Source organism: Cherax quadricarinatus, chromosome 95, assembly GCF_038502225.1.
Source record: "Cherax quadricarinatus isolate ZL_2023a chromosome 95, ASM3850222v1, whole genome shotgun sequence".
In the NCBI taxonomy this organism is placed as follows: Eukaryota; Metazoa; Arthropoda; class Malacostraca; order Decapoda; family Parastacidae; genus Cherax; species Cherax quadricarinatus.
In genome coordinates this window covers 1757871-1781020 of record NC_091386.1, presented here as the reverse complement: position 1 = coordinate 1781020, position 23150 = coordinate 1757871, and the positions used below count along the sequence as shown (strand labels likewise).

The 23150-nt window shown below is 37.2% G+C and overlaps 1 protein-coding gene across 3 annotated transcripts; it reads right to left on the bottom strand.

Annotated features, from left to right (window-relative positions):
- Positions 1-2895: 2895 nt before the first annotated feature.
- On the bottom strand, positions 2896-16405 carry LOC128706103 (peptidyl-prolyl cis-trans isomerase FKBP2-like). 3 transcript variants are annotated; one of them, XM_070104863.1, is made up of 4 exons: positions 16325-16405; positions 6937-7122; positions 6418-6530; positions 2896-3550 (listed from the first exon to the last, which is right to left on the bottom strand). In XM_070104863.1, the coding sequence occupies exons 2-4, from the start codon at positions 7108-7110 to the stop codon at positions 3406-3408; spliced, it is 432 nt and encodes a 143-aa protein (XP_069960964.1). In that variant the 5' UTR covers positions 7111-7122; positions 16325-16405; the 3' UTR covers positions 2896-3405. The 3 variants fall into 3 exon arrangements, with proteins under 3 accessions (XP_069960964.1, XP_069960966.1, XP_069960965.1); XM_070104865.1 differs by having other exon boundaries at positions 16329-16403; XM_070104864.1 differs by having other exon boundaries at positions 6937-7119; positions 16325-16392.
- Between the last annotated feature and the right edge of the window lie 6745 nt (positions 16406-23150).

The window sequence follows — 23150 nt, the reverse complement described above, 5'->3', positions numbered from 1 at the left end:
GACATGACAGTTTAGATGTGTGAATGATGGTGAAAATGTTTTCCTTTTTTGGGTCACCACTGCGCCTCGGTGGCAGATAGCCAACGTGTAGGAAAAAAAAAGTCATAAATTACGAAATAAAACTAGAAATCATAAATACAAAGGTTTGCATTTTGCATAATAAAGTTAGCTTCAGACTGGATTCAATAACCCCTCAAGGAAGGTTCCTTGATGTTGGTGAAAGGCTCTTGGTTTAGGGAATTGGATCTGTGCTCCAGTTCCCCGAATTAAGCCTGAATGCCTTCCACATCTCCCCTCAGGCGCTGTATAATCCTATGGGTTTAGTGCTCCCCCTTGATTATAATAATAATATTAGCAGTTTGGAGGGATATGTTGTGTATCTCTATACGTATATGCTTCTAAACTGTTGTATTCTGAGCACCTCTGCAAAAACAGTGATAATGTGCGAGTGTGGTGAAAGTGTTGAATGATGATGAAAGTATTTTCTTTTTGGGGATTTTCTTTCTTTTTGGGTCACCCTGCCTTGGTGGGAGACGGCCGAATTTTTTTTTTTTTTTTTTTTTTTTTTTACACTGGCCGATTCCCACCAAGGCAGGGTGGCCCGAAAAAGAAAAACTTTCACCATCATTCACTCCATCACTGTCTTGCCAGAAGGGTGCTTTACACTACAGTTTTTAACCTGCAACATTAACACCCCTCCTTCAGAGTGCAGGCACTGTACTTCCCATCTCCAGGACTCGAGTCCGGCCTGCCGGTTTCCCTGAACCCCTTCATAAATGTTACTTTGCTCACACTCCAACAGCACATCAAGTATTAAAAACCATTTGTCTCCATTCACTCCTATCAAACACGCTCACGCATGCCTGCTGGAAGTCCAAGCCCCTCGCACACAAAACCTCCTTTACCCCCTCTCTCCAACCTTTCCTAGGCCGACCCTACCCCGCCTTCCTTCCACTACAGACTGATACACTCTTGAAGTCATTCTGTTTTGCTCCATTCTCTCTACATGTCCGAACCACCTCAACAACCCTTCCTCAGCCCTCTGGACAACAGTTTTGGTAATCCCGCACCTCCTCCTAACTTCCAAACTACGAATTCTCTGCATTATATTCACACCACACATTGCCCTCAGACATGACATCTCCACTGCCTCCAGCCTTCTCCTCGCTGCAACATTCATCACCCATGCTTCACACCCATATAAGAGCGTTGGTAAAACTATACTCTCATACATTCCCCTCAATAACCATATCTCTATTAACTAATCTAGTTAATATTGACATACATAAGACGAAGACCACGGGAGATTTGGGCACGAGAAAGCCACTGAGTCAAGAAAAAAGTTTGGATAATCAAATTTATTTTCTAGTTGCCTTTCAGTAAACAATTTTGATAATGGAAATCCACAAACATGGAAGCACAAAAGCTTTTTGGGATGACTGTATAAACATACTAGTGGCACCTGTGTGATGGAGGTCAGAGATGAGAGTAGGATGGATGAATTAAATATTCCTAGAATATAAGGTAGCTATTGACATATTGCTGAACTGGAAAAGCAAGCTGGGGTACTGGTACAGGTGGTAGTATGGCTTAACCCATGCACATGCTGTATGACCCTAATGGGTTTAGCACTTCTTTTTGATTACAATAATTAACCCATGCACAAATTCCCACAGGATTGGTATTGGGCCCCAGCATGTTATCAGAGTTATTCTTTTCGCTGACGGCTTCACCTTCGACACATTCCTTCTCTGGCTTTTTGTCAGTGACAGTTTTACTACTTTGATTATACCTTCCCATTAGCACTCACTGCCCTTACGGACTGCCTTTGGCGTCCTCTTCACCCTCGCTAGTCTCGGATCTGGCATATTACATCTTTAGCACATCCTATCCTGCAGTTTAGTGCTCAGCTCGGATTGTTGTAATAATCAAGAGTTATTTAAACCCCTCGAGGGAGATGCCTTGATGCTGACGATGGCCTTTTGTCCCAGGGAAATAGTTATTATTATTACAATGAAAAGGAAGTGCTGAAAAGAAATAGTTTCTTCATCCAAAATAAACCAATCATTTCCAAATAACAAAGGTTTCCAATGTTCCAAGAAATCTGATAGATATCATTGCTCCAGTGTAATGTTGTCACCCCTCAAGGAAGGTGCCTTGATGCTGGTGAGGGGCTCTTGATCTGGGGAACTGGATCTGTGTTCCAGTTCCCTGAATACTTTCCACATCTCCCCCACAGGCACTGTATAATCCTTCAGGTTTAGCGCTTCCCCTTGATTATTATAATAATGTAATGTTGTCTACCTTCCTGATAGACCCACCTGAGACACACTGACGGCCTGACCAGTTTGTTTCATCAACTGTTGGCGCCATTCTATTTCCACCCTCTGTTGAACAGACCGTACCATGGGCAGGGATTGAACTTATATAATAATAATTATAATAATCAAGGGGGAAGCGCTAAACCCGGAGGATTATACAGCGCCTGGGGGGGGGGGGATGTGGAAGGCATTCAGGCTTAATTCGGGGAACTGGAGCACAGATCCAATTCCCTAAATCAAGAGCCCCTCACCAACATCAAGGAACCTTCCTTGAGGGGGCTTGATTGAACTTATAGCGAGTGGTTTGATTGCAATCATGTCATTGTGATTTCGTGAGTCATGATGGGGCTCTGTTGACCAGCACTCTGGCCTTCATGAGTTTAACACTTTCCATTAATATGACCCTTACAGGTTAAGCACTTCCATATGAATATTAAAATACTGTAATGATTTAGTAAACTGTGTTTAGTATAACAAACGTTACTGGGTTTCACACTGTACGACCCCTATGGGTTCAGTGCTTAGTTCTGATTGTAATAATAATATTGGGTTTCATGTTAATAAAAGGAAATGCTGTACGTTCCTTAAATTTATTTCATAAATGATACAGCAAGTGTGTAGAGTTGAGACAAGGATATCAGAACTTTCTAATCTTATAACATTTTATAATTGATAAATACAGTGCTGACACTCTGAAGGAGAGGTGTCAATGTTGCAGTTTTATAACTAGTGTAAAGCACAACTCTGGCCAGACAGTGATGGAGTGAATGATGATGATTAAAGTTTTCCTTTTCAGGCCGCCCTGCCTTGGTGGGAATCAGCCGATGTGCTAATAAAAAATAAATAAAAATACAAAATTGAATATAAACCCCAGTCTGACAACATGAATGTATTACATCAAATGACAATGATAATGTAGCAGAATTTCATATTAAGTACTGATATATAAAACACAAGCTTGGAGAGCGTACTCTTTAATAAACAAAATTAGTATAGTATATAATACTGTACAATATATTTGATGATAAAAAATTATCTAACAGACACTAGAGAATTATTTAGAAAATGTCCCCTTTCACATCTTTCAGAGTTCTTCTTTTCTCTCAATCTTGACAAGTTCGACCTCGAAAACAAGCGTAGCGTGAGCTGGGATCTTTGGAGGTGCACCTGACGCTCCATAACCCAAGTCTGATGGAATTACCAATTTCCTTTTTTCTCCTTCGCACATCCTGTTACAAAATATTCGTGTGTTACTTATTTTTTTAAACCATCTATTAAATCAGGAAAAACAAAAAGTTTTTCAATTATTGTGCTGCTAAAAACATGTTGACATCGAGGTTCAGACAGCTATCCGAACTGTAACATTATGGAGGCACACTCGGCCCACAGAGGTTATTCAGCATCAAGAGGAATGGGAGACATCCAGATTAGATCCAAAGAGGAAACTAGGTCTAGATAAGATCCAAAGAGGAGGAGACCAGGTCTAGATTAGATCCAAATAGGAGACCAGGTTCACATCAGATCCAGGGAAGAGCAGATAAGGTCTAGATCAGATGCAAGGAAGACGAGACCAGGTTCAATTCACGAATAACTCACACGAGACAAGCTCTTGACGATGATTTGGACCGACTAGGACCATTAACTAGTCTGTACTAGTCAATGGTCCAAAGTCATCATAAGCTTCAGTCTCCTGTGTGCGGGTTATTTGTTTATTATTCCAGTCACGGTATTGTGACTTATTCTTTACCAGGTCCAATTCCTTGGATCAGGAACCCTATATTAAGGAACCTGCTGTGTACAGGACTTTATCCTTACCCATAACAATATGAACCATAATAATAATAAAAATAATAGTAATATAGTGGAACCTCGGATCACAAACAGCTTCCTACTTGACCAAACAAACACGTCCTGCCAGAACTTTGCTGTAAACTATTTTGTGTTTCTTCGTATTCTTTTTTTTTTTTTTTTTCTTCTTCTTTTTGATTATAATAATAATTTATATTATTTCTCCCCTCAAGGGAGGTTCCTTGACACTGGTGAGGGGCTCTTGATCTAGGGAATTGGATCTGTGCTCCAGTTCCCTGAATTGAGCCTGAATACCTTCCATCCCTCCCCCCCACATGCGTTGTATAATCCTAAGGGTTTAGCGCTCCCACATGATTATTTTTATTTATTATCACACTGGCCGATTCCCACCAAGGCAGGGTGGCCCGAAAAAGAAAAACTTTCACCATCATTCACTCCATCACTGTCTTGCCAGAAGGGTGCTTTACACTACAGTTTTTAAACTGCAACATTAACACCCCTCCTTCAGAGTGCAGGCACTGTACTTCCCATCTCCAGGACTCAAGTCCGGCCTGCCGGTTTCCCTGAACCCCTTCATAAATGTTACTTTGCTCACACTCCAACAGCACGTCAAGTATTAAAAACCATTTGTCTCCATTCACTCCTATCAAACACGCTCACGCATGCCTGCTGGAAGTCCAAGCCCCTCGCACACAAAACCTCCTTTACCCCCTCCCTCCAACCTTTCCTAGGCCGACCCCTACCCCGCCTTCCTTCCACTACAGACTGATACACTCTTGAAGTCATTCTGTTTCGCTCCATTCTCTCTACATGTCCGAACCACCTCAACAACCCTTCCTCAGCCCTCTGGACAACAGTTTTGGTAATCCCGCACCTCCTCCTAACTTCCAAACTATGAATTCTCTGCATTATATTCACACCACACATTGCCCTCAGACATGACATCGCCACTGCCTCCAGCCTTCTCCTCGCTGCAACATTCATCACCCACGCTTCACACCCATATAAGAGCGTTGGTAAAACTATACTCTCATACATTCCCCTCTTTGCCTCCAAGAACAAAGTTCTTTGTCTCCACACTCCTAAGTGCACCACTCACTCTTTTTCCCTCATCAATTCTATGATTCACCTCATCCTTCATAGACCCATCCGCTGACACGTCCACTCCCAAATATCTGAATACATTCACCTCCTCCATACTCTCTCCCTCCAATCTGATATTCAATCTTTCATCACCTAATCTTTTTGTTATCCTCATAACCTTACTCTTTCCTGTATTCACCTTTAATTTTCTTCTTTTGCACACCCTACCAAATTCATCCACCAATCTCTGCAACTTCTCTTCAGAATCTCCCAAGAGCACAGTGTCATCAGCAAAGAGCAGCTGTGACAACTCCCACTTTGTGTATGATTCTTTATCTTTTAACTCCACGCCTCTTGCCAAGACCCTCGCATTTACTTCTCTTACAACCCCATCTATAAATATATTAAACAACCACGGTGACATCACACATCCTTGTCTAAGGCCTACTTTACGAAGATTAGTGATAACAGCGAACCGAACAGAAAACTGGTTGATAAGAACTGTTTGATACGCAAACAGATCAGCACTTGAATGGCCTTCTGGAATGAATTAAGTCCGCATCCCAAGGTTCCACTGTATTTCTACAAGTACACGTACAACTTATACAGACCATAGCTGACACCAATGACATACTATATAGAAAGCCCCCATAATGCAGTGTTTCTGGCAAATTAGGTTAATTTTATCCCCCAGGATGTGACCCACACCCAGATACCTATTTTACTGCTAGGAAAACAAGGACAGCAGGTGCCTCAAGAAAACACATCCTAATGTTTCCACCCATACCGGGGATCGAACCACAGACCTCAGTGTGTGAGCTGAGTGCACTACCAACCTAGCTACAGATTTAGCACATAAAATGAATATATCAGTGAATACAACAAATTATACTTGTACAAACTGCATGTGGGCACAAGCTTGGGTTAGCCAGTTAGCACACACTTGCACCTCTGAACTATGAGGGGTAAAAAAGGTAGATTATTATAATTATAACCAAGTGCTAAACCTGTAAGGGTCATACAGTGTTGCTACAAAAGGTAGAAATGACATCTTTCTATTCTAAATTCAAGCCGACATGACTTTTTTTTCTTTTCTTACTCTCACTCTTTTCCATAAATCTTGCAAATTTCTCTATCAAATAATAATCTAGAAATCTGTAAAGCTCTCATTTCTATCAGAAAAAAATAAAATTAATAATCTTACCCAATTAAACCTTGGTCCCAGCCCTTAATGACCTGCCCAGAGCCCAGAGTGAATGTTAGAGGCTGCCCACGAGGATAGCTGCTATCAAATTCAGTGCCATCTTCTAGCTTGCCCTGTTAAAAATTATAAATTAATCACCTGCAAAATGATAAATAAATTATATACTATATACATACATATATCCATTGGGGATTGGGCTGTAATACAGTGGACCCCCGCATAACGATTACCTCCGAATGCGACCAATTATGTAAGTGTACTTATGTAAGTGCAGTTGTATGTGTATGTTTGGGGGTCTGAAATGGACTAATCTACTTCACAATATTCCTTATGGGAACAAATTCGGTCAGTACTGGCACCTGAACATAATTCTGGAGTGAAAAAATATCGTTAACCGGGGGTCCACTGTATATGTTTCATCCAAAAATTTGAAAGACACATGAAGATACAGCACAATCAGCGACTCCCTAAAACCATCAAGAGTGGAGGCAGGAGTGATGAAATATCCTCTGTACTTACAGCATAATGCATGTGTAACAGGTCACCCCTTCGACTCTTCAGCGTGCAGTTATCAACACGCTTTTTGACTCCTATCTGCAATTTTTTCACTTTCTCCTTCTTCTTCTCCTCTTCCCCGGCACACAGAGCTGACCAAACCACTAAAACCAGAACTAAACTTGTTTCAATTTTCATTGCTGCTGTCTGCTGGAAATCAATTTGGGTACTGTGAATAACTAAAGTGTAATGGAACACTTGTCAATGCTCAATAATTCACGTGGAGACAAACCCAGAAGTTTAATTGATCTGTATATTTCAACCCTCTGCGCTTGATGATGATGATGATGATGATGGTGATGATTGATGGTGATGATTGATGGTGATGATTGATGGTGATGATTGATGGTGATGATGATGATTGATGATGATGATGATAGGTCCAATTGGATCTGTGCTCCAGTTCCCTGAATTAAGCCTGAATACCTTCCATCCCCCCCACAGGCTCTGTATAATCCTACGGGTTTAGCACTTCTCCATGATTATAATGATAATGTGATCTTTCAGTTTTTTGTCAAGGTAGAGTACCATGAAGAGCAAGCGTAGTCCATATGACACTGTATAAGAGGTAGATATAGGGTCCTGTGAGCCTCAGTAGGTAGACACTGTGCCTCAGTAGGTAGACACTGTGCATCAGTAGGTAGACACTGTACCTCAGTAGGTAGACACTGTGCCTCAGTAGGTAGACACTGTACCTCAGTAGGTAGACACTGTACCTCAGTAGGTAGACACTGTGCCTCAGTAGGTAGACACTGTGCATCAGTAGGTAGACACTGTACCTCAGTAGGTAGACACTGTGCCTCAGTAGGTAGACACTGTGCATCAGTAGGTAGACACTGTGCCTCAGTAGGTAGACACTGTGCCTCAGTAGGTAGACACTGTGCATCAGTAGGTAGACACTGTACCTCAGTAGGTAGACACTGTGCCTCAGTAGGTAGACACTGTGCCTCAGTAGGTAGACACTGTGCCTCAGTAGGTAGACACTGTGCCTCAGTAGGTAGACACTGTGCCTCAGTAGGTAGACACTGTGCCTCAGTAGGTAGACACTGTGCATCAGTAGGTAGACACTGTACCTCAGTAGGTAGACACTGTACCTCAGTAGGTAGACACTGTGCCTCAGTAGGTAGACACTGTGCCTCAGTAGGTAGACACTGTGCATCAGTAGGTAGACACTGTACCTCAGTAGGTAGACACTGTACCTCAGTAGGTAGACACTGTGCCTCAGTAGGTAGACACTGTGCCTCAGTAGGTAGACACTGTGCCTCAGTAGGTAGACACTGTGCATCAGTAGGTAGACACTGTACCTCAGTAGGTAGACACTGTACCTCAGTAGGTAGACACTGTACCTCAGTAGGTAGACACTGTGCCTCAGTAGGTAGACACTGTGCCTCAGTAGGTAGACACTGTGCCTCAGTAGGTAGACACTGTGCCTCAGTAGGTAGACACTGTGCATCAGTAGGTAGACACTGTACCTCAGTAGGTAGACACTGTACCTCAGTAGGTAGACACTGTGCCTCAGTAGGTAGACACTGTGCCTCAGTAGGTAGACACTGTGCATCAGTAGGTAGACACTGTACCTCAGTAGGTAGACACTGTACCTCAGTAGGTAGACACTGTGCCTCAGTAGGTAGACACTGTGCCTCAGTAGGTAGACACTGTGCCTCAGTAGGTAGACACTGTGCATCAGTAGGTAGACACTGTACCTCAGTAGGTAGACACTGTACCTCAGTAGGTAGACACTGTACCTCAGTAGGTAGACACTGTGCCTCAGTAGGTAGACACTGTACCTCAGTAGGTAGACACTGTACCTCAGTAGGAAGACACTGTGCCTCAGTAGGTAGACACTGTGCATCAGTAGGTAGACACTGTACCTCAGTAGGTAGACACTGTACCTCAGTAGGTAGACACTGTACCTCAGTAGGTAGACACTGTGCATCAGTAGGTAGACACTGTACCTCAGTAGGTAGACACTGTACCTCAGTAGGTAGACACTGTACCTCAGTAGGTAGACACTGTGCCTCAGTAGGTAGACACTGTGCATCAGTAGGTAGACACTGTACCTCAGTAGGTAGACACTGTACCTCAGTAGGTAGACACTGTACCTCAGTAGGTAGACACTACATGGGTCAAGGGGGATTCCCAGATCTTTTACTAATAAAGCCAAAGTAATGGTTCCCCATTATACCAGACATTAAAATTATTTACCCTTCTCAGTTTATTCCCTTAAGGGGTCAAATAAATCAAGAAAATAAAAATTGCCCTCAACATCCATCATGGAAAACCCAAGAAGCTTCCAACTGGCCAAACCCATAATATTAGTGAAGGAAACCTATCATCAGAATATTAGTGAAGGAAACCTATCATTATAATATTAGTGAAGGAAACCTATCATTATAATATTAGTGAAGGAAACCTATCATTATAATATTAGTGAAGGAAACCTATCATTATAATATTAGTGAAGGAAACCTATCATTATAATATTAGTGAAGGAAACCTATCATTATAATATTAGTGAAGGAAACCTATCATTATAATATTAGTGAAGGAAACCTATCAACGTAATATTAGTGAAGGAAACCTATCATTATAATATTAGTGAAGGAAACCTATCAACGTAATATTAGTGAAGGAAACCTATCATTATAATATTAGTGAAGGAAACCTATCATTATAATATTAGTGAAGGAAACCTATCATTATAATATTAGTGAAGGAAACCTATCATTATAATATTAGTGAAGGAAACCTATCATTATATTAGTGAAGGAAACCTATCATTATAATATTAGTGAAGGAAACCTATCATTATAATATTAGTGAAGGAAACCTATCATTATAATATAAGTGAAGGAAACCTATCATTATAATATTAGTGAAGGAAACCTATCATTATAATATTAGTGAAGGAAACCTATCATTATAATATTAGTGAAGGAAACCTATCATTATAATATTAGTGAAGGAAACCTATCATTATAATAGTGAAGGAAACCTATCATTATAATATTAGTGAAGGAAACCTATCATTATAATATTAGTGAAGGAAACCTATCATTATAATATTGGTGAAGGAAACCTATCATTATAATATTAGTGAAGGAAACCTATCATTATAATATTAGTGAAGGAAACCTATCATTATAATATTAGTGAAGGAAACCTATCATTATAATATTAGTGAAGGAAACCTATCATTATAATATTAGTGAAGGAAACCTATCATTATAATATTAGTGAAGGAAACCTATCATTATAATATTAGTGAAGGAAACCTATCAACGTAATATTAGTGAAGGAAACCTATCATTATAATATTAGTGAAGGAAACCTATCAACGTAATATTAGTGAAGGAAACCTATCATTATAATATTAGTGAAGGAAACCTATCAACGTAATATTAGTGAAGGAAACCTATCATTATAATATTAGTGAAGGAAACCTATCATTATAATATTAGTGAAGGAAACCTATCATTATAATATTAGTGAAGGAAACCTATCATTATATTAGTGAAGGAAACCTATCATTATAATATTAGTGAAGGAAACCTATCATTATAATATTAGTGAAGGAAACCTATCATTATAAGTGAAGGAAACCTATCATTATAATATTAGTGAAGGAAACCTATCATTATAATATTAGTGAAGGAAACCTATCATTATAATATTAGTGAAGGAAACCTATCATTATAATATTAGTGAAGGAAACCTATCATTATAATAGTGAAGGAAACCTATCATTATAATATTAGTGAAGGAAACCTATCATTATAATATTAGTGAAGGAAACCTATCATTATAATATTAGTGAAGGAAACCTATCATTATAATATTAGTGAAGGAAACCTATCATTATAATATTAGTGAAGGAAACCTATCATTATAATATTAGTGAAGGAAACCTATCATTATAATATTAGTGAAGGAAACCTATCATTATAATATTAGTGAAGGAAACCTATCATTATAATATTAGTGAAGGAAACCTATCATTATAATATTAGTGAAGGAAACCTATCATTATAATATTAGTGAAGGAAACCTATCATTATAATATTAGTGAAGGAAACCTATCATTATAATATTAGTGAAGGAAACCTATCATTATAATATTAGTGAAGGAAACCTATCAACGTAATATTAGTGAAGGAAACCTATCATTATAATATTAGTGAAGGAAACCTATCAACGTAATATTAGTGAAGGAAACCTATCATTATAATATTAGTGAAGGAAACCTATCATTATAATATTAGTGAAGGAAACCTATCATTATAATATTAGTGAAGGAAACCTATCATTATAATATTAGTGAAGGAAACCTATCATTATAATAGTGAAGGAAACCTATCATTATAATATTAGTGAAGGAAACCTATCATTATAATATTAGTGAAGGAAACCTATCATTATAATATTAGTGAAGGAAACCTATCATTATAATATTAGTGAAGGAAACCTATCATTATAATATTAGTGAAGGAAACCTATCATTATAATATTAGTGAAGGAAACCTATCATTATAATATTAGTGAAGGAAACCTATCATTATAATATTAGTGAAGGAAACCTATCATTATAATATTAGTGAAGGAAACCTATCATTATAATATTAGTGAAGGAAACCTATCAACGTAATATTAGTGAAGGAAACCTATCATTATAATATTAGTGAAGGAAACCTATCAACGTAATATTAGTGAAGGAAACCTATCATTATAATATTAGTGAAGGAAACCTATCAACGTAATATTAGTGAAGGAAACCTATCATTATAATATTAGTGAAGGAAACCTATCATTATAATATTAGTGAAGGAAACCTATCATTATAATATTAGTGAAGGAAACCTATCATTATATTAGTGAAGGAAACCTATCATTATAATATTAGTGAAGGAAACCTATCATTATAATATTAGTGAAGGAAACCTATCATTATAAGTGAAGGAAACCTATCATTATAATATTAGTGAAGGAAACCTATCATTATAATATTAGTGAAGGAAACCTATCATTATAATATTAGTGAAGGAAACCTATCATTATAATATTAGTGAAGGAAACCTATCATTATAATAGTGAAGGAAACCTATCATTATAATATTAGTGAAGGAAACCTATCATTATAATATTAGTGAAGGAAACCTATCATTATAATATTAGTGAAGGAAACCTATCATTATAATATTAGTGAAGGAAACCTATCATTATAATATTAGTGAAGGAAACCTATCATTATAATATTAGTGAAGGAAACCTATCATTATAATATTAGTGAAGGAAACCTATCATTATAATTTTAGTGAAGGAAACCTATCATTATAATATTAGTGAAGGAAACCTATCATTATAATATTAGTGAAGGAAACCTATCATTATAATATTAGTGAAGGAAACCTATCATTATAATATTAGTGAAGGAAACCTATCATTATAATATTAGTGAAGGAAACCTATCATTATAATATTAGTGAAGGAAACCTATCAACGTAATATTAGTGAAGGAAACCTATCATTATAATATTAGTGAAGGAAACCTATCAACGTAATATTAGTGAAGGAAACCTATCATTATAATATTAGTGAAGGAAACCTATCATTATAATATTAGTGAAGGAAACCTATCATTATAATATTAGTGAAGGAAACCTATCATTATAATATTAGTGAAGGAAACCTATCATTATAATATTAGTGAAGGAAACCTATCATTATAATATTAGTGAAGGAAACCTATCATTATAATATTAGTGAAGGAAACCTATCATTATAATATTAGTGAAGGAAACCTATCATTATAATATTAGTGAAGGAAACCTATCATTATAATATTAGTGAAGGAAACCTATCATTATAATATTAGTGAAGGAAACCTATCATTATAATATTAGTGAAGGAAACCTATCATTATAATATTAGTGAAGGAAACCTATCATTATAATATTAGTGAAGGAAACCTATCATTATAATATTAGTGAAGGAAACCTATCATTATAATATTAGTGAAGGAAACCTATCATTATAATATTAGTGAAGGAAACCTATCATTATAATATTAGTGAAGGAAACCTATCAACGTAATATTAGTGAAGGAAACCTATCATTATAATATTAGTGAAGGAAACCTATCAACGTAATATTAGTGAAGGAAACCTATCATTATAATATTAGTGAAGGAAACCTATCATTATAATATTAGTGAAGGAAACCTATCATTATAATATTAGTGAAGGAAACCTATCATTATAATATTAGTGAAGGAAACCTATCATTATAATAGTGAAGGAAACCTATCATTATAATATTAGTGAAGGAAACCTATCATTATAATATTAGTGAAGGAAACCTATCATTATAATATTAGTGAAGGAAACCTATCATTATAATATTAGTGAAGGAAACCTATCATTATAATATTAGTGAAGGAAACCTATCATTATAATATTAGTGAAGGAAACCTATCATTATAATATTAGTGAAGGAAACCTATCATTATAATATTAGTGAAGGAAACCTATCATTATAATATTAGTGAAGGAAACCTATCATTATAATATTAGTGAAGGAAACCTATCATTATAATATTAGTGAAGGAAACCTATCATTATAATATTAGTGAAGGAAACCTATCAACGTAATATTAGTGAAGGAAACCTATCATTATAATATTAGTGAAGGAAACCTATCAACGTAATATTAGTGAAGGAAACCTATCATTATAATATTAGTGAAGGAAACCTATCAACGTAATATTAGTGAAGGAAACCTATCATTATAATATTAGTGAAGGAAACCTATCATTATAATATTAGTGAAGGAAACCTATCATTATAATATTAGTGAAGGAAACCTATCATTATATTAGTGAAGGAAACCTATCATTATAATATTAGTGAAGGAAACCTATCATTATAATATTAGTGAAGGAAACCTATCATTATAATATAAGTGAAGGAAACCTATCATTATAATATTAGTGAAGGAAACCTATCATTATAATATTAGTGAAGGAAACCTATCATTATAATATTAGTGAAGGAAACCTATCATTATAATATTAGTGAAGGAAACCTATCATTATAATAGTGAAGGAAACCTATCATTATAATATTAGTGAAGGAAACCTATCATTATAATATTAGTGAAGGAAACCTATCATTATAATATTAGTGAAGGAAACCTATCATTATAATATTAGTGAAGGAAACCTATCATTATAATATTAGTGAAGGAAACCTATCATTATAATATTAGTGAAGGAAACCTATCATTATAATATTAGTGAAGGAAACCTATCATTATAATATTAGTGAAGGAAACCTATCAACGTAATATTAGTGAAGGAAACCTATCATTATAATATTAGTGAAGGAAACCTATCAACGTAATATTAGTGAAGGAAACCTATCATTATAATATTAGTGAAGGAAACCTATCATTATAATATTAGTGAAGGAAACCTATCATTATAATATTAGTGAAGGAAACCTATCATTATAATATTAGTGAAGGAAACCTATCATTATAATATTAGTGAAGGAAACCTATCATTATAATATTAGTGAAGGAAACCTATCATTATAATATTAGTGAAGGAAACCTATCATTATAATATTAGTGAAGGAAACCTATCATTATAATATTAGTGAAGGAAACCTATCATTATAATATTAGTGAAGGAAACCTATCATTATAATATTAGTGAAGGAAACCTATCATTATAATATTAGTGAAGGAAACCTATCATTATAATATTAGTGAAGGAAACCTATCATTATAATATTAGTGAAGGAAACCTATCATTATAATATTAGTGAAGGAAACCTATCATTATAATATTAGTGAAGGAAACCTATCATTATAATATTAGTGAAGGAAACCTATCATTATAATATTAGTGAAGGAAACCTATCATTATAATATTAGTGAAGGAAACCTATCAACGTAATATTAGTGAAGGAAACCTATCATTATAATATTAGTGAAGGAAACCTATCAACGTAATATTAGTGAAGGAAACCTATCATTATAATATTAGTGAAGGAAACCTATCATTATAATATTAGTGAAGGAAACCTATCATTATAATATTAGTGAAGGAAACCTATCATTATAATATTAGTGAAGGAAACCTATCATTATAATATTAGTGAAGGAAACCTATCAATATAATATTAGTGAAGGAAACCTATCATTATAATATTAGTGAAGGAAACCTATCATTATAATATTAGTGAAGGAAACCTATCATTATAATATTAGTGAAGGAAACCTATCAACGTAATATTAGTGAAGGAAACCTATCATTATAATATTAGTGAAGGAAACCTATCATTATAATATTAGTGAAGGAAACCTATCATTATAATATTAGTGAAGGAAACCTATCATTATAATATTAGTGAAGGAAACCTATCATTATAATATTAGTGAAGGAAACCTATCATTATAATATTAGTGAAGGAAACCTATCATTATAATAGTGAAGGAAACCTATCATTATAATATTAGTGAAGGAAACCTATCAACATAATATTAGTGAAGGAAACCTATCATTATAATATTAGTGAAGGAAACCTATTATAATATTAGTGAAGGAAACCTATCAACATAATATTAGTGAAGGAAACCTATCATTATAATATTAGTGAAGGAAACCTATCATCAGAAGATTATAATCATAACTAAGTGTTAAACCCGTAAGGGTCACAGCGCTGCAATATCACAAGGACCACAATAGAAATAAGTCACTTCGACATTTCTGGGTTATCCTTTGTGAGGGGCTCTTGATCTAGGGAATTGGATCTGTGCTTCAGTTCCCTGAATTAAACCTGAAAACCTTCCTCATCCCCCCCCCAGGTGCTGTATAATCCTCCGGGTTTAGCGCTTCCCCCTTGATTATAATAATAATGGGTTATCCCGGAGTGTAATTTACACTATGTATTATAACTCTACTTATGTGTACCTGTACCTGTTATTATAATCAAGTAGCCCTTGTGGTTTAGCGCTTCTTTTTGATTATAATAATTATTATAATCAAGGGGAAAGCGCTAAACCCGTAGGATTATAGTGCCTCGGGAGGGTGTGGAAGGTTTTCAGGTTTAATTCAGGGAACTGGAGCACAGATCCAATTCCCTAGATCAAGAGCCCCTCACCAGCATCAAAAAACCTCCCTTCAGTGGTCCTTGGATCAAGAGCCCATTATATCTAATGTCCCATAACTTGAATTTGTCCTTATTATCTACAAATCACAGTGTTTAGCAATATAAGATTATCTCAAGCTTATTTACACATATCTCACTGAAAAAAATCAGTAAAAAAAGCATAAATTTGCGTATTAAACCTGATTATTAAAAAAATCAGCAACAACTCTGGTCACAGAAATTTGTAAACAAATATACGGCAGCTGCTGATTGGCTGATGCTTGCTTGTGTCCGATTCCTTTAACGTGGCTTTATGGGTGATTAAAATCCTTATATATGCAATATATATTTTATATATCTATAGGACTGATTCATTTTAAAGTGAATCTTATTCGAAATTATGAGAGTGATTTAAGGATGCTATCTTCAACGAATAATTTGCATGAATATAATTTATTTAATGTAGTTGTAAGAATCGAACATTAGAAGAGATGTTCAATATAAATTTTTATTCAGGGAGAGATGCGATAAAATAAATTATCCATTTATTATAAATTTTAACAGATTTACATTGATTTTTATTATTTCTGAAACTCAGTTTTAATTTACATTTAACACAAATAGGAGACTAAAATTTATGGCAACTTTCCTGGTCAACTTGATCCTATCCCACCTTATATATTTTTATTTATTCTTATATCTTATCTTAACTTATCTTGTCTTATCTGGAGGGTAATTTACACTATAAGTGTACTTATATGTGTCTGTAAATAAACTTACGTTTCTCCTTACATATAACACACCATGGAGATAACTGATGAATACACAGGTTATGTGAGAGGCCTCCAGGAATGTTAAAATTATGTACTAATTTTTAACCCTGAGGGTTAAAATGTGTTGTAAGTTAGTTAGTTAGTTATTTAGGTACAGGTACACATAAATACATTATTCATACATAGTGTAAATTACCTAGAATAACCCCAAAAAATCAGACAAAGTGACTTATGTCCAGTGTTGTCCTTGTGTCTTGTGTCTGAGTGATTGTTAAGTTTATCTCGGTATACATAAGTATAGTTACATAGATTATCATACACAGTAGCATATGTGTAGATTATCCAAGATAATCCAAGAAATTCAGACTTATTTCCACTGGGCTTCTGGAGCAAGAGAGAATTTACCCTCTGATACCATGATTGTGCTTCACTGTATCAACAGTTTTCTTAAAATCTATGTTTCTCGAAGATTTTTTATAACATAAGTAAGCAAGTAAGTTGATTTAGGTACAGGTACACATGAATACAATTATCATATATTATAATATGTGTAAAATACCCAGGATAACCCAAAAAAGTCAGAAAAAGTAAGTTATATTTCACTGGGATCCTTGACAAGTTAGTCATTGACCTATATATGTTAACATAGATTGGGTCTCCACTTTCCTACATTGAAATAACAATTGGTAATGACCTACTGACCTAATAACTTGCATATAAAATTCCTGAAGTATAATTACACCCAAAAAAGGCAAAGAAAGTGACTGATTTCCACTGGGCAATTAATTATAGACCAATAGATGTTATCATAGATTAATTATCCACTTATATACATCCAAAAAAAAAACATTAATAGTGACCTACTGACCTAAAAAATGTGTCATCGACACCATGCCTAACACTTCTAGGGTAGGGTAGGTGCCTGAGCCCGAGCCTTTAGCTCATAAGACTGTCATTCCCATTTGCCCCCTTGGGGCGGGGATGGCAGACCAGAGAGGCCTAGCTTGTGGCTAGGCCTGGGGACAGTTGGTCCCAAAGATGAGGAGGTACTTGTGCCTCCTCCCATGGGAGACTTAGGTCTCAGACACTCCCTAAAGAGGGAGCCAAGGCCGGGCCACCACTTGGAAAAGGCCTGGGCCGGGAGAATACCGGCTAATCTTTAATAATAATAATAATAACTAAAAATGTAAATATAAAATTTCTTAAGGTCAATTACACCCAAAAAACGCAAAAATATTGACTAATTTCCACTGAACAATTAATTATAGACTCATAGATGTTAACATAGATTAAATCTACATTTATATACATAAAAAAACATTAATAGTGAGCTACTGAGGTAATAAATGTATATATAAAATTTTTTAAGGTCAATTACACCCAAAAAAACGCAAAAATATCGACTAATTTGCACTGGACAATTAATTATAGATTAAATATACATTTATATACACAAAAAACATTAATAGTGACCTACTAACCTAAAAAATGTATATATAAATATTTTTAAGGTCAATTACACCCAAAAAAACTCAAAAATATCGACTAATTTCCACTGGACAATTAATTATAGACTCATAGATGCTTACATAGATTAAATCTACATTTATATACACAAAAAAACCATTAATAGTGACCTACTGAGGTAATAATGTATATAAATAAAAATTTTAAATTTAGCGGGTTGTGAGAGTGAGGTTGAGCAGCCGGACCTCACCAGCACCACCTCACTCTTTATCAGTGCTGAACCTCACCATTATATTACCAAGATGATATATTAGTGTTGGACTCTAGCTCCTGGGCCCTGTGTGTCTACCTGCTGGACTCTACCTCAGATATGGTGAGTCTCCAGTGTTGTTGATCTACCTCTGGTGGGGGGGAGCGGTAAGCCCGTAGGGGCCGTGTGGTGCCTGGGAGGTGGCACTGTGTTACTACCCGGGCTCTAGCTCCTGGACCCTGTGTGTCTACCTGCTGGACTCTACCTCAGATATGGTGAGTCTCCAGTGTTGTTGATCTACCTCTGGTGGGGGGAGCGGTAAGCCCGTAGGGGCCGTGTGGTGCCTGGGAGCTGGCACTGTGTTACTACCTGGACTCTAGCTCCTGGACCCTGACTGTATATATGGTGGTTAATTATATTTTTGCCTCATCTACCTACTTAATGTTATAATTGGGGAGCTCTAAGCCCGTAGGGGCCGTGTGGTGCCTGGGAGGTGGCACTGTGTTACTACCTGGACTCTAGCTCCTGGACCCTGCCCTGTGGTATTATAAATAGGTGTTACTTGTGCCTCATTTAAATATCTATTATTTACTATAATTGGGAAGCACTAAGCCCGTAGGGGTCATGCTCGAGAGGAGGAACTGTGTGACCCCCAGGCTCTAGCTCCTGGACCCTACTTGTAGATATAGTGGTTAATCATATATATTTGTGCCTCGTCTACCTACTTAATATAATTGGGAAGCTCTAGGCCCGTAGGGGTCATGCTGGAGAGGAGGCACTGTGTGACCCCTGGGCTCTAGCTCCTGGACCCTACTTGTATTCTTAGATATGACTGGTGCCTCATCTACCTTATTATATCTATGGGGAAGCGCTAAACACGTATGGGGGGACACATGGAGTCAATTATACCATCTATGTCAAGATTATTTCTGACAAAATATAATTATTATATACCCGGGTATTACTGGTTATTATAGACGGTGATTATAGTCGTTTTTCTATATATGTGGTTCATTTATGAGGGTTATATTAGTGCTAGTGGAGAATTATAGTGAATTATAGCAGGGTGTTATAGCAGGGTGTTATAGCAGGGTGTTATAGCAGGGTGTTATAGCAGGGTGTTATAGCAAGGTGTTATAGTAGGGTGTTATAGCAAGGTGTTATAGCAGGGTGTTATAGCAGGGTGTTATAGCAAGGTGCTATAGCAAGGTGTTATAGCAGGGTGTTATAGCAGGGTGTTATAGCAGGGTGTTATAGCAGGGTGTTATAGCAGGGTGTTATAGCAGGGTGTTATAGCAGGGTGTTATAGCAAGGTGCTATAGCAAGGTGTTATAGCAGGGTGTTATAGCAGGGTGTTATAGCAGGGTGTTATAGCAGGGTGTTATAGCAGGGTGTTATAGCAGGGTGTTATAGCAGGGTGTTATAGCAAGGTGCTATAGCAAGGTGTTATAGCAGGGTGTTATAGCAGGGTGTTATAGCAGGGTGTTATAGCAGGGTGTTATAGCAGGGTGTTATAGCAGGGTGTTATAGCAGGGTGTTATAGCAGGGTGTTATAGCAGGGTGTTATAGCAGGGTGTTATAGCAGGGTGTTATAGCAAGGTGTTATAGCAGGGTGTTATAGCAGGGTGTTATAGCAGGGTGTTATAGCAAGGTGTTATAGCAGGGTGTTATAGCAGGGTGTTATAGCAAGGTGCTATAGCAAGGTGTTATAGCAGGGTGTTATAGCAGGGTGTTATAGCAGGGTGTTATAGCAGGGTGTTATAGCAGGGTGTTATAGCAGGGTGTTATAGCAGGGTGTTATAGCAGGGTGTTATAGCAGGGTGTTATAGCAAGGTGTTATAGCAGGGTGTTATAGCAGGGTGTTATAGCAGGGTGTTATAGCAGGGTGTTATAGCAAGGTGTTATAGCAGGGTGTTATAGCAGGGTGTTATAGCAGGGTGTTATAGCAGGGTGTTATAGCAGGGTGTTATAGCAGGGTGTTATAGCAAGGTGTTATAGCAGGGTGTTATAGCAAGGTGTTATAGCAGGGTGTTATAGCAGGGTGTTATAGCAGGGTGTTATAGCAGGGTGTTATAGCAGGGTGTTATAGCAAGGTGTTATAGCAGGGTGTTATAGCAGGGTGTTATAGCAGGGTGTTATAGCAGGGTGTTATAGCAGGGTGTTATAGCAGGGTGTTATAGCAGGGTGTTATAGCAGGGTGTTATAGCAGGGTGTTATAGCAGGGTGTTATAGCAGGGTGTTATAGCAGGGTGTTATAGCAAGGTGTTATAGCAAGGTGTTATAGCAGGGTGTTATAGCAGGGTGTTATAGCAGGGTGTTATAGTAGGGTGTTATAGCAGGGTGTTATAGCAGGGTGTTATATCAAGGTGTTATAGCAAGGTGTTATAGCAGGGTGTTATAGCAGGGTGTTATAGCAGGGTGTTATAGCAGGGTGTTATAGCAAGGTGTTATAGCAAGGTGTTATAGCAGGGTGTTATAGCAGGGTGTTATAGCAAGGTGCTATAGTAAGGTGTTATAGCAGGGTGTTATAGCAGGGTGTTATAGCAAGGTGTTATAGCAGGGTGTTATAGCAGGGTGTTATAGCAGGGTGTTATAGCAAGGTGCTATAGCAAGGTGTTATAGCAGGGTGTTATAGCAGGGTGTTATAGCAAGGTGTTATAGCAAGGTGTTATAGCAGGGTGTTATAGCAGGGTGTTATAGCAAGGTGTTATAGCAAGGTGTTATAGCAAGGTGTTATAGCAGGGTGTTATAGCAGGGTGTTATAGCAAGGTGTTATAGCAGGGTGTTATAGCAGGGTGTTATAGCAAGGTGCTATAGTAAGGTGTTATAGCAGGGTGTTATAGCAGGGTGTTATAGCAGGGTGTTATAGCAAGGTGTTATAGCAGGGTGTTATAGCAGGGTGTTATAGCAAGGTGTTATAGCAGGGTGTTATAGCAGGGTGTTATAGCAAGGTGTTATAGCAAGGTGCTATAGTAAGGTGTTATAGAAAGGTGTTATAGCAGGGTGTTATAGCAAGGTGTTATAGCAAGGTGTTATAGCAAGGTGTTATAGCAGGGTGTTATAGCAGGGTGTTATAGCAAGGTGTTATAGCAGGGTGTTATAGCAGGGTGTTATAGCAGGGTGTTATAGCAAGGTGTTATAGCAAGGTGTTATAGCAAGGTGTTATAGCAGGGTGTTATAGCAGGGTGTTATAGCAAGGTGCTATAGTAAGGTGTTACAGCAAGGTGTTATAGCAGGGTGTTATAGCAAGGTGTTATAGCAAGGTGTTATAGCAAGGTGTTATAGCAAGGTGTTATAGCAAGGTGCTATAGTAAGGTGTTACAGCAAGGTGTTATAGCAGGGTGTTATAGCAAGGTGTTATAGCAAGGTGCTATAGTAAGGTGTTACAGCAAGGTGTTATAGCAGGGTGTTATAGCAAGGTGTTACAGCAAGGTGTTATAGCAGGGTGTTATAGCAAGGTGTTATAGCAAGGTGTTATAGCAAGGTGCTATAGTAAGGTGTTACAGCAAGGTGTTATAGCAGGGTGTTACAGCAAGGTGTTATAGCAGGGTGTTATAGCAAGGTGCTATACTAAGGTGTTACAGCAAGGTGTTATAGCAGGGTGTTATAGCAGGGTGTTATAGCAGGGTGTTATAGCAGGGTGTTATAGCAAGGTGTTATAGCAAGGTGTTATAGCAGGGTGTTATAGCAGGGTGTTATAGCAGGGTGTTATAGCAAGGTGTTATAGCAAGGTGCTATAGTAAGGTGTTATAGCAAGGCATAGCAAGGTATAGCAAGGTATTATAGCAAGGTATTATAGCAAGCTATGAGGGTGTGTTAAACCTGTGGGGGTCATGGAACAACTGGGGGACTAGGGGGGGGTAATCAAATTTGATCCAAGGCAGGGGAGAATAACTTTTGGTACAAATATGTATCATGCTAAATCACAATTATTGTAAGAATTGAAACGACTGTACTATAAAAACGATCTGGAAGACTCTCGGAGCACGGTCAACCGTAACCATAAAACAAATCACTCTGACTTTTTTGGGTTATGCTGGGTTATCTATACATATGCTGCTATGTATGATAATCTGTGTAACTGTATTTATGTATACCTGTATAAACTTACTTAACTATACGATTAAGTCTCTCCAGTAAAATTCCAGGCACCAATTACATGTATGTGGCCCGGTGGCCTGGTGGCTAAAGCTCCCGCTTCACACACGGAGGGCCCGGGTTCGATTCCCGGCGGGTGGAAATTCCGATACGTTTCCTTACACCTATTGTCCTGTTCACCTAGCAGCAAATAGGTACCTGGGTGTTAGTCGACTGGTGTGGGTCGCATCCTGGGGGACAAGATTAAGGACCCCAATGGAAATAAGTTAGACAGTCCTCGATGACGCACTGACTTTCTTGGGTTATCCTGGGTGGCTAACCCTCCGGGGTTAAAAATCCCAACGAAATCTTATCTTATCTTAACCAAGCCAGTGATTACATAGATGAAAACTTCGCAACATTCCTCTATCTTGCTCCAACTGAGCCCACTGAGGCCAC

Coding starts and splice junctions, on each gene's coding strand:
- LOC128706103 (XM_070104863.1), bottom strand. CDS start 7,110: ATGAAAATTGAAACAAGTTTAGTTCTGGTTTTAGTGGTTTGGTCAGCT. Junction 6,531..6,936: donor TGTTACACATGCATTATGCT/GTAAGTACAGAG, acceptor AATTTTTAACAG/GGCAAGCTAGAAGATGGCAC. Junction 3,551..6,417: donor TGGGACCAAGGTTTAATTGG/GTAAGATTATTA, acceptor ATTTTGTAACAG/GATGTGCGAAGGAGAAAAAA.